At 38.8% G+C, this 18,137-nt stretch overlaps 1 protein-coding gene across 1 annotated transcript in view; it reads right to left on the bottom strand.

Annotated features, from left to right (window-relative positions):
• Lama2 (laminin subunit alpha 2) overlaps positions 1-18,137 on the bottom strand; it is a 602,337-nt gene that overhangs the window by 363,977 nt on the left and 220,223 nt on the right. The window contains exons 5-7 of the mRNA XM_055599236.1: positions 9,939-10,118; positions 7,080-7,169; positions 5,564-5,681 (exon numbers count right to left, since the gene is read on the bottom strand). Coding sequence (XP_055455211.1) covers positions 5,564-5,681; positions 7,080-7,169; positions 9,939-10,118 — 388 coding nt within the window. The remainder of the gene's footprint in view (positions 1-5,563; positions 5,682-7,079; positions 7,170-9,938; positions 10,119-18,137) is intronic.

An 18,137-nucleotide genomic window follows, 5' to 3' on the forward strand; every position in this document is an offset into this window, starting at 1 on the left:
TAGACAGTTACTGGTTGTTCTTAGGTTTGTCCTTAAGCAACAGAGAACACAAAATGTGGTCAAGGGATAGCGGGTTGTATCTGCTCTATGCGGCTCTTTCCTGTGTCAAGGGAGGCCTTGAGGAGTAATTTAAATTTTGGTGCCATTTACATCTTCCATTTGTTTTGTAAATACAAAATACTTAGAAAAAAAAATGTGGAGAGGTTTACCTCAAGAAATATATTAGTAATAAGAATTTTAAAATACTGTAAGGATTATTAGAATATGGCCTGGGCATGAATATGATAACACCTCTGGACTAAGTTATTGAAAGCATAATTTCATTTTTAGACTAAGGTGTGTCATCTTAAATTTTAATAGAGTGAAAAATGGAAATCTTAAAATTTTATGCTATATTACTCTCTACCCCTAGACATGATAAAATTAATGTCCCAGTAACCTCACCAATATTGAATCTTTTTATTCTTTTAATACCATTATTAGACACAGTAAACATTCACACATTTTTTAGGAGGATAAACACAAACACTGATAAATCAAGCAGTATTAATTGTCTTAATTACTGTGTCCTTATTTTAAGAGTCATCCTTTTTTTTCTTTGAATTATGCCCTTTTTTCCAAAGACATCACTGTTTTGGTCTTTGCTCATACAAACATTACTGGTTTTCTTACTGGTATGTATGATCTCTTAAAAAATGATATCTCCTTGTTATGGTTGTTGAAAAACCTGCCATTTGCCTGCAAATTTCATGATTTCCTTGTTTTTTTTTTTTTGTTTTTTGTTTTTTTTTTTTTTTGTTATCACCAAGCAATATTCCATTGTGTAGATGTACCACAATTTCTGCATCTATTCTTCCACTGAAGGGGCATCTGGGCTGTTTCCAGCTTCTGGCTATTACAAATAAAGCTGCTAAAAACATGGCTGAGCAAATGTCTTTGTTGTGTACTTGAGCATCTTTTGGATATATGCCTAGGAGTGGTATAGCTGGATCTTGAGGAAGCGCTATTCCTAATTTTCTGAGAAAGCGACAGATTGATTTCCAAAGTGGTTGTACAAGTTTACATTCCCATCAGCAGTGGAGTAGGATTCAGGCAAATGGTGGGAACTGAAAAAGATCATCCTGAGTGAGGTATCCCAGAAGCAGAAAGACACACAGGGTATATACTCACTCATACATGGATATTAAATATGTAATATAGGATAAACATACTAAAATCTGTACACCTAAGGAAACTAATCAAGAAGGAGGACTCTGGCTAAGATGTTCAATTCCTACTCAGAAAGGCAAAGAGAGTGGACATCCGAAGAGGGAGAAAAGAGGGAACAGGACAGGAGCCTACGACAGAGGGCCTCCGAAAGGCTCTACCCTGCAGGGTATCAAAAGCAGATGCTGAGATTCATAGCCAAACTTTGGGCAGAGTGCAGGGAATCTTATGAAAGAAGGGAGAAATAGCAAAATCTGGAAAGGACAGGAGCTCCACAAGGAGAGCAACCAAAAAATCTGGGCCCAGGGGTCTTTTCTGAGACTGATAATCCAGCCAAGGACCATTCATGCATATAACCTGCACAGATGTAGCCCATGGCAGTTCAGTGTCCAAGTGGGTTCCATAGTAATGGGAACAGGGACTCGCTCTGACATGATTTGATTGGTCTGCTCTTTGATCACCTCCCCCTGAGGAGGGAGCAGCTTTACCAGGCCACAGAGGAAGACAATACAGCCACTCCTGAGGAGACCTGATAGAGTAGGATCAGAAGGAAGGAGAGGAAAACCTCCCCTTTCAGTGGACTGGGGGAGAGGTGTGGCTGGAGGAGGGGAAGGAAAGGTGGGATTGAGAGGGGAGGAGGAAGAGAATTACAGGAGGAATACAAAGTGAATAAACTTTAATTGATAAAAAGAAAAAGAAAAAAAGAAAAAACCCTTTTCCAACTCACTGAATTTCGATTTAGATAATAATAATTTCATTATATTTGGTTTTTTTCTAAGCTTTATTTTAAGGAATACACAGAAATAAGCATAAGTCTCTATGCATTAAAATGACTTTATAGATTTAGGAAAAGACATATATTTAAACTTCCTCTTTTAAATACATATTGTAAGAAACCGAAAATTTCTGTTGTTGATGTAGATGGAAGTGTAATGCAATACAGAATAATCTACCCAATATTAAGAGCGGATGTTGCTGAGTGTGTAAACTGTGAGCTAATATTTCAAGTTTGAGTGGCAGTCTTCATATTTTCCGCAACCAGAGCCTTCTGTCTCTTTATCAACATCAATGACACTGTGTCAGCTCTGTGGCTTCAGAAAACAGGGATGGTGTCTGGTCTCAGAGAGCCATTTTCTACTCTGGTATCAACAACTTTCTTCTTCCTTGACATGTGTTTAGAGTCTTAGTAACAGAATGAAAATTTGTCAGTCATTAGAGATATGCCTTGCTTTAAATAATCTGGCTCAATGAAAGTCCAAATTAAACTCAAATTATTTAGAAAGTGATTAACTTTTATGTACAGATAGTTTTCTTCTCATAAAAGAATTTCCTAAATATTTCACTTCGAAAAGAGACATGCTGACCTTTAGAAATAAATGGGTTGCCGATGGTGGGATGCTAACCTTATGATTAAGACATTCATTATTAATTTCAGGATGTTAAAAATCTTTATCCATTAGGTATGGAACTGTACCCTCCCATCTAGCCTGCAAGTAAAGGAACTAAGATCCCCAAGAGATTAAAATTACGTAAGGAAAAAAACATATCCTGCTCGATCACACAGGATTAAGAGCAGAGTGGTCCCAGAGGTGCCAGAGCACTCAGTAGTGGCTGCGCCTTTACATGTGCCCACTAAGGATTGAAACAGTTACATACATATCAAAGAAGGAACAATGTTAATGAAAAAAAAAGGTACTCAAAATATGGCTAACATGCGCAGCACCAAAAATCCCAAAACAAATGTGTTTTACAGTTGGAAAATATTTTACTCAATTATCATAAGGTCACACTATGTCCACATATGATCCATAAGAAACAAGCTGGATTAGTTTATGTGCAGCCTTTATAATTCCTATATAGGACTTGAATTGCTTACTTGATAGCAAGCCTGCCATGCCTTTTGAACCTAAAATATATGGTTAGGGCTGACTTACTAAAATATTAATAGAGAAGTCAGCTGAGTTTGGCTTCCTGCAAGTTTGAGTCTATAGTTCTGCAAAGGTGAGTGTTTAGGTTTTTTTCTTGGCCTAAGAAAATCTACAGACGCAGAACTCTCTAGAATTCAGGCTGACAGGGTGGGCCACTTGATAAAATTAGGACAAAAACACAGGTGGTGTGCTTTTTTTCAGTCAGTTCTCTCAGAAGGAAACAGACATTCATTTTGTCGCCAAGGTGATCATTTAAAGTATGAACTCTCGTTGACACCTTATTCACTATGTTTCATGTCTGTCTTTTCTCTTAGTGCTCATTGCCCATCAAATATTATAGCATAATTTGTGTTAATAATCACCAGAGGGGCCATTTATTGTGAGTAGTTCTATGCTGGTGTTGCTATGAAGAATCTATATTTAACAGCATTTTGCCTATTGATAATCAATATGCCAAGGCTCTATCTCCCCTCCAACATTTACCAAAGCACTCTGCAGGGTGGTCAATATATGGACTCAGTCTAATGACTGTTTACCACTCGAGTTGGCAGTGTGAACGTGGGAGAGTGCGGCCTGAGATCAAAGCAAATCAAAGTCTCATGCGCTAGCCAACTCTGAGCCTTAACAAGAGTCACATGAGGCCGAGGCCGAGCTGAACATGGCAACATGCTATTGCACAGAAGCAGATAAATAACAACAGTCGAAGTAAATGGACTCCTCCCCACCTCACCTGGGAGGAACATGAAAACATATTCCAAGAACAATTCTGTGTTTTGGAGAAACTGAGGCCATAAGACTCTTGTCTTATTTTCTTGGAATGTTCTCATGTGCACTCAAAATTCTTACACAACTCCATTCCTGAACTGTGTCTGACAGTGTCTATTTTCTGAAGAAAAGAAATCTGTAATATGTGCACAATGGAACACTATTAAGGCAAGGGATGGAATATTCTATTTGTGATCAAATGAATGAAACTGGGTACATTATGTTAAGTGTAATAAACTGGGAACCAAAGGACAAATACAGCATGTCCTCACTTATATGTTTAATCTAATAAGCCTGAGCTCATTAAGTTTGAGAGTAGGATGTTGATTGACAGAATTGGGCAAGAGGGGTTGGGAGGATGAAATGGGAAATGTTGATCATTTCTTACGGACTTATAAATAGAAGAAGCAGCTTCTGTTGTCCCATTGATAGTATTTTAATGTACTGTACAAAATGATAATTAGTATACTGCTTATTTCACAAGGGAAAGGGTCTTGAAGAGTATTGCCACTAAGATATGATAATAATTTAAGATTTGAACATTATGGAAGATGTATATATAACTAACACAGGGGACCCCATAAATTTGTACAATTTAAAGTGTCAATTTAAAGAGGGATGCTCATGACATCCTGGTCGCCTTCCACTATCTTTTCCAGCTACTGCTCTTCAGCATTGCACATCCTAAGTGAGATTAATGAATCCTTTCATTTTCTGTTAATAGCCTGGTTCTGGCATGAAGATTGTCCCTCAGCTTTGACTGGACTCTCCTATTAGATGATGAGGGTTTAAAGGCTATCCAGTAGGGTTGTGGAGGGAGGTTGTAAGTGATTATCTGGACCAAGAGAGCTAATTCAGATGGCAGACCATTTCAGCAATATCTGTGCCAGCGGGCAAATACATAGACTCTAGGTTTCACTTGCTGTTCATTTCCATTTCTAGTGACCTACGTGGGTGTTTGTTGTTTATGCTCCTGTTGTCTCTGTGTAAGGGCTTGTGTCTGTGCCTAGATGCTTGTGTCTGTTTCTGTTTGTGTTTGCCTGCTTCTGTGTTTGTGGCTTTGCATAAAATGATTCTATATGTGTATGAGTGGGTATTTGTGTATGTTTGTGGATATGTCTTTGTGTTTACGTGTTTCTTTGTATTTCTATGTGTTTCTGTGTTTGTGTTTTGTGTGTTTGTATGTGTTTGGGTGTTTGTATATTTATGTGTGTGTGTTTTGTATATGGTTTTGTGTATTTTTGTGTTTGTGTATATGTTTGTATGCATACTTGTTTTTAATGTGTTTGTGTTTATTGTATGCTGTTGTATATTTTGCATGTGATTGTATGTTTGTATATGTCCATATATTTGAATGTTTGTGTTGTTGTCTTATGCTACAAGTATGGGGTTTTCCTGCTGACAAAAGCGTGAAGCAAATATTTTGTATTTCCCATAATCCTTATACATTAAAATGCATTTGGCAAATATTTAGTAACTTAAGATGAAAATCCAAGAAAGCTGAGGGAATACGACAATTGGATGATAAATTCACTAGCTCTGGCCTCTGTTAAAATATTCAACTGAAATATGAGATTGCCTAATCATCATTAGCTCAAAGTGATGGCCTCTGTGTCCCTAGTCAAACGGAATGACAGGGTTGTCCTCTCAGGTCAAGAACATACCTTCACACTCAGACTTGGTCAGGAATGTCCCAGCTCTCCAGGGCTTCTGATGGAATCCCGGACAGCACCTGTCACAGCTCTCACCACAGGTGTTATGCTCACACTCGCAGCGTGATTTCTAGCCACAAAAGGAGAGGGGCAAGTTGTGAGTGTTGTATTGAACCACAGAAGAGGGGCTGTCTCTGAAAGGTGGGTGCAGAAAGAATAAACCTCTAGACCGTGTACTAAAATGTAAAATCATGGTTGGCATGGAGACAGTGGCAGTACTGGCATGCCTACAAATGTTTTGCACCAGTGTAGAATGCTTGCTGCTGTAGCTGGAATCACTGGGTTTAGGTTCTGAAGAGAGCGGAAGGGCCCAGTTGAAGACTGACTTCTCGTTCTCTGGTACCTTGAGAATCTGTTCACTTGAGAACATGCCTGTTTTGCCTATTATAAGTCTTCCCTCAAAGTGTTGGCAACAGCTTCAGATGTAGCAAAATCGGAAGTTTTGTTCCCACTGTGCATCTAAGTCCTTAGGCAAAGTGGGAGTTTAGAATCTTTGTCACTGTGGATTCTGTCTGTCTACCCTGTGTTCTAGTCTCTATGCACAGCCTTTTCCAAGGCTGCCCTTTGTGCTCTCAGTACTTTAGAAACACTGTTCATCAGTGACCCTGATACATAACTCAGATAATGCGGTGTACCACAGGTTCTGTGCAAACTAGCCCCAGAAAATCAGCAGTCTTTCATCTTCCTAGAAGATTACAGTATACAAGTCATTAATCAGAAAACTGGCTTTGAGTATAATGTTACTTGTAGTATAGAATTAATAGATGAAAAAAAGAAAATACCCTGCATGGCTTATAGAGATTCACTCATTTTCCAGCTCAGTATATCCCTTCCATATGCTGCACAGTGGATGATTTTGAATTTCGCCACTTTGTTTATGACAGGGGGAAAACACACGCTCATTCGTCTTCCTGAGGTTATGTTCACCTAACACATCCATTGTCATTAATGAAAACTTTTACACAAAGGCTTTCAAGCCTGTTCTAGCTTAGCCAGTTTCAACACTCGACTGCGCTCCATCTGATTTCTTATCCTCCCTCCCCACATCAACTTCCTGTCACAGGGACAACTATATGCTTACCTCCGTACGCAATTTTCATTTCTTTGCATGATGATTTTTTTTTTATTAAAAAATTTTAAAGGACTGGACAGGTAGATTGATGGCAGACATTCTCAAAAAGCTAAATCATGCATCAGGCTGTCATAGCTACAGAGACTTCAAAATAGATATCACTTTGGAACCTTTATGAGAAAAGAAAACTAATCTGTTTCCTGATGCAGTGACGGCTGGATTCAGACTCTATCATCTTAACTGCCAGCTCTATTTCACCCTGGCAAGGCTTCCAGTTAAAGCCTCTAAGTGGGGACCTGACACCCATTCACAGCATTTCCTTTCAGTAAAGCCTCTCTTGAAGTATTTTACAGTGTGACACTTCATTTTGCCTAAGCATCCTATAAATATACATACATTTGTTGCAGGATCAAGCGGACAAGCCCGGGCATGGCCATAACAGATGCACATCCCGCCAACCGAAATATCCTTGACTGAGTAGTAATACTAGGGGGAAAAAAAAGCCAGAAAGAAAAGTTGTTAGCATTGCTGAAAGGGGAGAGAGAACAGGAAGAGCAGAAAGAGGGTTCAGGGCAGTCAGATAAAACTTCGCTGTTGTCTTCAGACTTCCTTAGAAGCCTTCTGTGTTTCCTGAGGCTAACTAACTCCTAGCTTTGCACTCATAGCTGCTGGAAAGAAGACCTTCATTTTATGCTACATGCCCACCTTGGGGCTTTCTTTCCCATAGGCGTTACAACGTCCAGGCTGGAGCCCCCACTGACACAGCAGTTTTCATATTGGGACTGAGGACAGTGTCTTCATTAAGTTGTTTTACTCAATTTCTCTTAAAAACAGCCTCTTTAATTGTGACCATGAGAAACTGGGTATTTATGAACTGGTATGTCCTATTTTACCTATTTATTGACAAATCTGCAAGGAAACAATGCCCTTAAGGGAAACCATGTTGGGAACAATATAGTTCTTATCCAGATTCACAAGGAATTTGGAAAGAAAACGGGTAAGGTGAAAGTTTGATGTGTAGAGAACTTGACGTTTTGTTATGTTAAAATGTTCTTACAACTACTTTCCTACCTGAAATTAACATGAAGAAGCTACACTCATAGTTATTTTAAACAACCAGTTATTTAAAATGTAGTATTCATAATTATAGAGCTGGACTAAATTGAAAATTTAATTAATGTGTATAACATTTTATAAGCACTAGCATTTTTTACATTATCACTTAGTATCCAAATAACCTTCTCAGAGAAAGAGAGCTCTATTATTACAACTCTGTAGGAGAAGAAACGCTGACTCTAGTAAGAATAATGGACATATATCTAAGCTTCCTTACAAAAATCATTAATTATTCTATACATTTAGTTTTTTTCTCTAATCTTTCTATTGTTTTGTTATATGCATTCAGTATCTTTAAAAAACATTTTTTTCTATCTTAGGTTACTTGTTATACCTAGACTTTGAACTAATGGAACATGTTAAGAAATTTAGGTGACTTAAGGAAAAAAAAAAAACTCTCTTTACTTAACTTCATCACTTAATGATATAGATGCAAATTTGCTCAAGAGTATTATTGTAGATGCTTTTAAAATTAGAAAATTTATTTTAAGTATAAGCACATATTGCTTTGCTTTTGGGTATGAAGAGATGAAATGGAATAATCTGCTTTTGTAGATTTAGATTTGCATGTAGTGTTCATTGAACTCGAATTCTTTCAGGAAACGTGCATATGTTGGCTCAACTCATCATGCACAGTGCACTATAAATAATAAATGTTCAATACAGCCACCATTTAGCCCCGTAAAAGATGACAAAAAGGAACAATAATTTTTCATTGATTTTTCCTTATGTACTTGTCAAAGAAGAATAAATTTCACAACAATATTGCTCAGATTTCTTCATGCTAAAAATAAAATTAAAGTTTTTTTTTTTTTTCAACCTGTGAAGAATCCAAATAGTATTGTGAAATAATGATTACTTCTGCATAAGGCAATTCACAATCTGGTGAAATATAATACGGAGTAAAATTGCTTCAAGTTTGGAAGATAACAGGCACTAGACTCCCTGCCATATGTTGCATGGCGATAATTAAAACTTTAGTAGTTATTCTGTGTTGACGGAGAGGTTAGGCATGGGTGGGTTAAGCAATGAAGAGACAAAGCAAGTGAAGTTAAGGAGCTGTGACACTCAGCTTGCTGTGTCTTCAGTAGTTTGGTGGTGTCAGTGGTCGGATTGTCATATAATCATTCTAGATCTAAGTGTTTTCCCCATGGGTTCAGTTTCACCCTACTGTCCTCATTCCAGCCCACAACTTGCAGTCCTAGATACACCAATTGCTTTGTCAGCATAGCTGTGCCTCAGGGTTCAAGGGTGACTTGGACTGTTGTAATAGCTTGGTTGGGTGGAGACAGATCCTACACAAATTTGTGGTTAGAGAATCAACTAAACAGGGAGGAGTTGGGCAGAATGAAAATTAGGAAGATCAATCTGGGCAGATCATCCTTGTCACTCCACAAATTTGTTTGTTTGGTACTGAAATAAAGCATACCATTAGCTTTGGTTGTCAAAGACTTGTTGAAAGGGCACCTTAAACTTTTGTTTTCTTCTCTTAATTTTGTTCATTAAAAAAAATAAAAAAAAAAAAACCACCCATGGCATCATTTTTGCAGATGCTGTGTATGTGTGTGTTTCATTATTCCTTAATGGAGTTTTTAATATTTGATGAGTTAGCCTGGTCTTTGGACCAGTGATATTGACATCTTTGGAACTTTCTGTAAGACCACCACCTCAGTCCTGCTCTTTACCTACTGAATTAGAAAGTTGTTTCCACAAGAACAACAGCTGTGTGTACAGTAAAAATATAAAATGTATTTCTTCATGTGGGTTATGGTCAAAGCTTTTCGAAGCCCCAGTTCTTTCAACAAGTAGCTGCTCAGAGTCAATTATAAAAATTCACGTCACCTAAAGTGACAGAAACTAATGTAGTTCCTTAAGAAGATTATGAACGAGATATTATGGTCATCATTTTACAAAAGAGGAAATTAAAGTTGAAAAAATGTTGAAGGGGCTTGATAAATTCCATGTAATTAATAAGTCGCAGAGCCGGCTTCTGAACAAAGGAGGGTCTGCTGGGTTTTAAAGCGGCTAACGATGAATGTTCCTACAGATCACAGAACGATTTCTCTCTCGATCCTTGACAGACTATTAAGAAGATGGGCACGGTAACACGCAAGCTGCAATGCCGTCCCCAGCACTTACTCTTCTTGTGACAATGGGGTCGATTTCTCGGGGGTCTTTGTGAGCAAACATCATCAAGTCGGCGTTCAAGGTGCGGATCCGCTGGAATCTCAGGCGAATATAGCGAGCAGAGGTGAATTCCAGGAGCTCAGGGGAGGGATCGTCCGCACTTGGTCTCCCATTGATCAAAGAAATGTGAATCTATAAGAAGCAAAAATGATTTACAGGCTCAGTTTCCCTCCTGCTTTCACCACACTGCAGATGCAGGCTCATGTTCACACATCCGAGTGTGGTAAAGTAATTGAGTTAGTTATGAGCCTTTTTATAGACATGCGTGTAAAAGCTTTGCTCATCTGTTACATGCTCCAATAGTATATGCTGCCCTTATTTGTAACTGTCTCTTCTAAGCCATCTCATCATTTTGACCCTCATTAGCATTTCCAGAAATTAACTATTAAATCAACTATAATTTTTTATAAATTAATGTGTTCTCAATTATTTAAGAATCTGTTATATAGGATCGGGAGGGGAGGAAGGAGGGGCTTATGGGGGGTACAAGATGAATAAAGTGTAATTAATAATAATAAAAAAATATTTAAAAAATACCATAATAAAAATATCTGTTATATAGTTTAAAAAAAAAAACACTTGGTAAGAAAATGCTAGACTGTATTTGACAAAACTAGGACCCCCCCTCCCATCATGGATTAAAACTAATTCTGAATTTGAAATCTTCCTAAGGCAAATGGAGAAATACATTTCAGAGATGATATATGGAGTAAAAATGATAAATTTTGATGGAAAGTAGATAAATCTTTGCTCACAGACATTTCAATAGATTTGTTTTTGTTATGATTTATTTATTTTATAGTAATTGATAGACCAAGAAGACAAAAATTTACACAGGCTATTACATACTGTAAGAAAAATGGATTGTCTGAAAATGTATTAAACCTGGATGTAATGGTGACTTAAAAAAATAACAGCACAAGTGACACCAGAAGAAATGCAGTGCAATTTGATCAGACCATTTTCGGTGTACAAATGGAACGTGCTCAAATGCACACAAAGCTGTGTGTTTTCACAGGACTACTTCAAGAGCACGTAATTTTTTTTTCTTTTTCTTTTTCTTTTTTTTCATTAAAATATTTTTTTAAATTTTTTTTTAATTTTATTTTTTTCTTATCAGTTACATTTTATTAACTCTGTATACCAGCCGTGTCCCGATCCCTCATTCCTTCCCAGTCCCTCCCTCCCTCCCTCATCTCCACCGTGCCCCTTGCCAAGTCCACTGATAGGGGGGACCTCCTCCCCATTCATCCGATCCTGTTTTATCAGGTATCTTCAGGACTGGCTGCAAATCCCTCCTCTGTGGCCTAACAGGACTGCTCCTCCCTTGGGGGGTGGGGAGGCCAAAGAGCCAGTCATTGAGTTTCTGTTAGAAATAGTCCTTGTTATTTTTAGTAGTTCTCTTAGAATTTCATACTATACATTTTGATCCTATTTATCCTTTTTCTCACTCTTTCCAGATCTCTCTCCATTCCCTTCCCACCCAAGTTTATGTGTGTGTGTATGTATGTATGTGAATGTGTGTGTATATGTAAGTATGTGTGTGTATGTGTATGTGTGTTTATGAATGTATGTATAATTTTTAAGCTCATCAAGTACAGTGTGTGATACCCATTAAGACTTGTTGGTCAGGCCTTAACTGGAACATGGACCACACCACTAAAAGAAAATGTCTCTATCCCAGCAGCTATCAGCTACCCATAAAAAAAGCACAGTATCTATTGAAGGACAGATAAATTGTTGCTTCAAATAAAGAGAACTGCCTCAAACAAAGGAAGTAGGCTCCTGGGTATCTTTCCGAATGCTCTGAAATCAATAAGGGAAAGAAAGGCCAACATTTACAACAAATCTGGACCAAAAGAGTGATGAAAGCATTGTTAAAACAAACAAACAAACAAACAAAAAACACAAATATCACTGACTGATCAGTTACTCATAAAATTCTACCATTTATGGGGCTAGAGAAGATGGCTCAGCAGTTAAGAGTACTGTGTGTTCTTCTAGAAGACCTGGGTTCAGTTCCTAGCAACCACATGGAAGCTCACACCTGTATATAACTCCAGTTCTAGGGTTTCTGACACTCTTCATGAGACATTTACACAGGTAAAACAGAAATGAACAAAAAATAAAAATAAATTAAATTCTATCATTTATAATACAACAAATGTTAACTAAAAGTGCACTGAGTAACTACTTTTTCAGTTTTTAAATTGACGATTTTCCCTGCTATTGAAAACACTCTTTGAGGGTAAGACTAGTTTTGTATGGTCACACGTATTAGCTTTACACGTATGAAGTAAAATAGCACAAACATGAATTGAGCAATGCATTTCAGAATGAAAGGTTACAGGGTAATTGATCTGCAATGTGTCTTTGTACAAAAAAATATAGACAATGTAATATCCATGAACTGAATATATTCAGTAGATGAACAGTTCCCATTGTCCACTCCTAGACTGATGTGCTGAATCTGGCTTTGGTGTTGATGTGGCGAGGCCATCAGGAGGTAGTTAGATCATAGGGGTGGTATTCTCCTGAGCGGAATTAGTGCCCTGATAAGAGGAGTCCAGAATGCTAGCTTCTTTTGCACCAAGCAAGATCACAAGCCCAGAGTATGCAATCTAGAAAGAGTGTTCTCACAGTAACTGATGAGTACCAGGCTGACCCTGACCACAGCCTGTCAGCCTCCGCAGGTGTGGGAAATCTAGTTCTTTAAAAGGTGCACACAGTGGAAGTATACTGGCTTGAAATCACATGTAAATATTCTTTTAGCACTTTTTGGAACATAGTAAAAGAAAGGAAACAACGTGTCAGTGTGAGAGTCCTTCCATAAATTATTTATCTACATATCGAAATATGGGGAACAGTAAAAAATACTCTAATAGTTCGTTTTGTAGTCTATGGGAATGAAGTATTACTCATGAATTAATTCAATCAAATCAAAATTTAAAAATACTACTCAGAAATTAAAAACAAGGAGATCATGAAATTTGCAGGCAAATGGTAGGATCTAGAAAAGATCTTCCTGAGTGAGGAAAGGAGCAGAAAGACACACATGGTATATACTCACTTATATAGTCCTATAAGACAGGATAAATATACTAAAATATGTGCACTTAAAGAAGATAAACAAGAAAAAGGACCCGGGGTAAGATGATCAATCCTCACTTAGAAAGACAAATGGGATGAACAGGGAAAGTAGGAGAAAACAAGAAACAGGACAGGAGCCTACTGCAGAGGGCCTCTGAAAGACTCTACCTAGCAGCATATCAAAGCAGATGCTGAGACTCATCACCAAACCTTCGGTAGAGTGCAGGGAATCATATAATAAAAGGGGAGTTAGCATGACTGGGAGAGGACAGGAGCTCCAAAAGAACAAAATATATCAGGGCACGGGGGTCCTCCATGAGACTTTTTCTCCAACCAAGGACCATGTATGGATAAAACCTAGAACCCCTGCTCGGATGTAGCCTATGGCAGCTCAGTATCCAAGTGGGTTTCTCTAGTAAGAGGAACAGGAACTATTTCTGACATGAACTCAATGACTGGCTCCTTTACCCTCCGCCTTGCCCTCTGAGGGAGGAACAGCCTTTCTAGGCCACAGAGGAGGACATTGCAGCCAGTCCTGAGGATACCTGATAAGCTAGGGTCAGTAGGGTCAGATGGAAGGGGAAGAGGACCTCCCCTAGCATCGGACTTTGAAAGGGACAGGGAGGAGATGTAGGAGGGAAAGTGAGATTGGGAGGGAATGACAGAGTGGACTGGGATACAAAGTAAATAACCTGTTATTAATATTAAAAAATAAAAAAATAATAAAAAAAGAAAAAAAATATTTATTGAGTGATACATTCTGAATACAGCATGTGTGAATGCAGACATGCACTTACACACACATTCACAGGGGACTAAAGTGACTGGAGAACTAAGTGTGGAGGATTTGACCCCAGGGCAAGAGAACTCAGTGAGGTCTGTGTGTGTGCTGCAGTGTTCACTCAGGTCAGCCTGGAATCCTCATCTGCTTCCGGGAGACAGTATATCGTCTGTGTTAATTACATTTTTTGGACAGGGAAGTCGATATATGTATATCCATCCTAGAGTTCTACTTATAGATAACCCCGGAGAGCATTTTATCACTTACTGCCAATAAACTACTTCAGTCACTGGAGAAATATAGCAATCACTGAGATGAGAAACGGATTCTGATGGTACGCGCGCGCGCGCACACACGCACACACACACACACACACACACACACACACACGCACACACAAGCACACGCACACAAGACTAGACCAAAAGGCTTCGTGATAAAATATATGAAACACTCCAGCCAGTTGAATCAGACTCTGATAGTTAGTGGTGAATCAATTCACTGAATGGACAGATTGGAGGGAGATAGAATGCAAGCTCTCTGGAAATGCCGAATCTCTCTCACAACACTGAATATCCTCTGTGCCTGGAGATCTGGGGAGTTGTGTACATTTTCTAATATTTCGTAGTGTTGGCATCTAGCAGGTGAGAAAAACGTCTTTTAGTGTAAGTTGTTTCTTCTGCTTAAGAAGGGATCAATTAAATGTTCAAAGAAAGAGTAAATGATCCATGAAGCTGTTAAAACTAGTCTTTCTTAAAGGTTAACGCTAGCAACCTCAAAAGGTTCAGGAATGCTCATTCTTGAATTTGTGCCTGAATTTGCTTCCTGTTTTCCGTAGATTTCCCCATGCCCAAATGATCTGAAGTGAAAGAGGAACCTTCTGAATATGTTAGACTCTGTTTCTCAGTGTCTTAATGTTTCACTGTGTAGATGTTAAGTGAGCCTCAACTTGACTATGTAAGAGATCAGTGATCTTTTCCAGTCCTCACCATTTGCCTGCAAATTTCATGATTTCCTTGTTTTTATCGCTGAGCAATATTCCATTGTGTAGATGTACCACAATTTCTGTATCCATTCCTCCACTGAGGGGCATCTGGGCTGTTTCCAGCTTCTGGCTATTACAAAAAATAGCTGCTACAAACATGGTTGAGCAGATGTCCTTGTTGTATACTTGAGCATCTTTTGGATATATGCCTAGCAGTGGTTTAGCTGGATCTTGAGGAAGTGCTATTCCTAATTGTCTGAGAATGCACAAGACGGTGGGAACTGGAAAAGATCATCCTGAGTGAAGTTTCCCAGAAGTAGAAAGATACACAGGGTATATACTCACTCATAAGTGGATAGTAGACATATAATATAGGATAAGCATACTAAAGTCTCTACACCTAAGGAAGCTAATCAGGAAGGAGGACTCTGGCTAAGATGCTCAATCCTCATTGAGAAGAATAGACATCGGAGGAGCTCTGTGGTAGACAGGAGCCTACCAGAGAGGGCCTCTGAAAGGCCCTACCTGCAGGGTATCAAGGCAGATGTTAAGACTCAAAGCAAAACTTTGGGCAGAGTACAGGGAATCTTATAAAAGAAGTGGGCAATAGTAAGACCTGGAGAGGACAGGAGCTCCACAAGGACAGCCACAGATTCTAAAACACTGGGTACAGGAGTCTTCTCTGAGACTGATGCTCCAGCTAAGGACCACTCATGGAGATGGCCTGGAACCCCTGCACAGAGGTAGCCTACGGCAGTTCAGTATCCAAGTGGCCTCCATAGTCTTGGGGACAGGGACTGTCTCTGACATGAACTGACTGGCTTGCTCTTTGATCACCTCCCCCTGAGGGGGGGGAGCAGTCTTAGCAGGACACAGAGGAAGGCAATGCAGCCACTCCTGATGAAACCTGATAGAATACGGTCAGAGGCAAGGGGAGGAGGACCACCCTTTTCAGTGGACTGGGAGAAGAACACAAGTGGGGAAGAGAGAGGGTACGATTGGGAGAGGAGGAGGGAGGGAGGTTCAGGGGGGGATACAAAGTGAATAAACTATAATTAATCAAAATAAAAATAATTAAAAAATGGAAAAAAATGAATCAGTGAATTCCAAACAAATTTTTTTTAAAAGATGTGTATGTGCTTACTTAGATTAGCCAGCCACAGGAAAACACTGTGAAACATGTAACAAAGGACGCTTTTTCTCACAGCTTTGGTATGCTCATCAAGTTGCTCTGCCAAGGGATCTTGTGAGAGTAACTAGTCCCAAGTTGTTTCTGGGATAAAAAGCCAGCCAGATGTTTGTTCATGTTGTATGCTGTTTCCTTGGATTCGTTCCTTCCTTCCTTTTTCCTTTTTCATTTTTTTATTTTCTTCCTTCCTTCCACCCTTCTCCCTTCTTTTATACTTTATCTAAATTATATCATGATATTAAATAACATATTTCCTCTGGCACAACACTGTGTAATTTCAAGTTTACTGGATTGCTTAGCCTATTTCTTACTTCTTATGAATTGACAACTCAGGGGTGTCCATCTTCAACGAAGATGAAACGTAGAGGGCTTCAAGACCACCTCATCCTTGCTGTGAGGCTCTGGGGAGCTCTGAAAGGCTACTGTCCTCTGCAATAGTTTCTATTACAAACAAACTTCCCGACAGACAGACATACTGCCATGGGAATTCATTCCAACTGAAAATGTCTGACTCTGACTAACAACTGGCCTTTTAGATTTTGAAATGACTTTTCTCAGAAATGGGAAAAGTTCATCAGAATGTTTCATTACTAAATGACTTCGTCAATAATACCCTGCCCACCAACTGTCAGACACTAGGCCAATCTTACTAAATGTCATGCTGCCCCTGCAGATGGCTAAGACATCACTGTGTCCATACTATTTTACTTTGAAATACAGTTTTAAACCATTTTATTCATCAAATAAAGCGGGTTTATACTCTGGAGAATTTTCCCTTTTCATATCTGCTTTAGGTGGCTAGAAGTGCTCTCAGTTACCATGGGAATGGGTGCACAAGATAAAGAAGATTTGGGGGAAAAAAAGATTTGGAGATTATTGTCACACATCAGCAACTCTGCAGTGAGTAGTGGAAGGAATGAGGTTCAAAAAGTAGCATGTTCCCTTAGAATAGCTCCAAATCCTGTTTGTATCTGCAACTTCTAAGAGCGTGCCAGTGAAATAAGCACAGCATCATGAAAGGAAACTGACCCTAGGCCTTCTTCAAACAGTAAGTCCTCAGGTATAGAATGAGATTGTCTATTCATAAGTGCTGCAAAGCTTTTACTCGTAAAAGAATGGAAGCTATTGGGGGAAACTTGCACATCCAATTGTGTCTGGGAGAGTTGACTCTAAAGTTCACTTTGAAAACCTAACCTAACTTTCATTTTAGAACATGTATACAGAAAGTGTTTGCAGAATGGAGAGGAGCTGCATGATGCTTGGGAAAAGGAGGCGATGCAGCATTTGTTTCAGTGATACTAACACAAGGTAAAACTAGGGTTTGTCTCTCAGTGGTAACTGGCCTGTCTTTAGTTTATACCTCCCCTATGATGTTACTGCTCCAAAGCTCCCTTCATTCCATGGAACCTGCTCTCACAAAAGCCACAAATAGCCTTTACCATTACCAGCTAAAATGACCAGTTCTCTGTCTGCACCACATCTGACTGCTACCAGCAAGTGAAGCAATTAATTGCTGTATTGATCCAGACAACAAGCGGCCCTCACTGTGCCCCTACCTATCTAAGGTTCTCTTCTCAAACCCGTTCACTGTTTCAGCTTGAGGATACCTCATATGAATAGCTCTAGGCAGAAGTGTGTCACTCTAAAATGTTGCGTATCTTGGATGCTTTCATATACCTGATGTGATACCTTCAGAATGAGAGCTGCGTCTAAGGATAAAATTAATTTGTTTCATTCTGGAGTGTTTCAGTTTGGAATTGTGGATGAGGTTGTTCATCTTACACCTTAGCTCCCTCTAATATTAGTGTGACGTGGTGCTCCATTTTCTGCCTTTTCTCCTGCTTTTTAAAAATAAACTTCATATATGTTGTAGTATGATTTATATAATAAATGTTATTTGATATATTTGTTTATATATATATATATTACATCAATGAGAAATTATTAAATGTCATCATTTACAATTTCTGTAAAGAAAAGTAATGGGATCTCCTTGTAAAAATGCATCACATGCCTCAACACTCCTTTTAACTGGCATGTAACATGTTAATTTAATTTAGAGAGCCTTTGGTAACTAGGCCACTTCTTTTTATTCCAATGCAATAA

Source organism: Psammomys obesus, unplaced genomic scaffold (genome assembly GCF_907164565.1).
Source record: "Psammomys obesus unplaced genomic scaffold, mPsaObe1.curated_primary_1811, whole genome shotgun sequence".
NCBI classification, from domain to species: domain Eukaryota; kingdom Metazoa; phylum Chordata; class Mammalia; order Rodentia; family Muridae; genus Psammomys; species Psammomys obesus.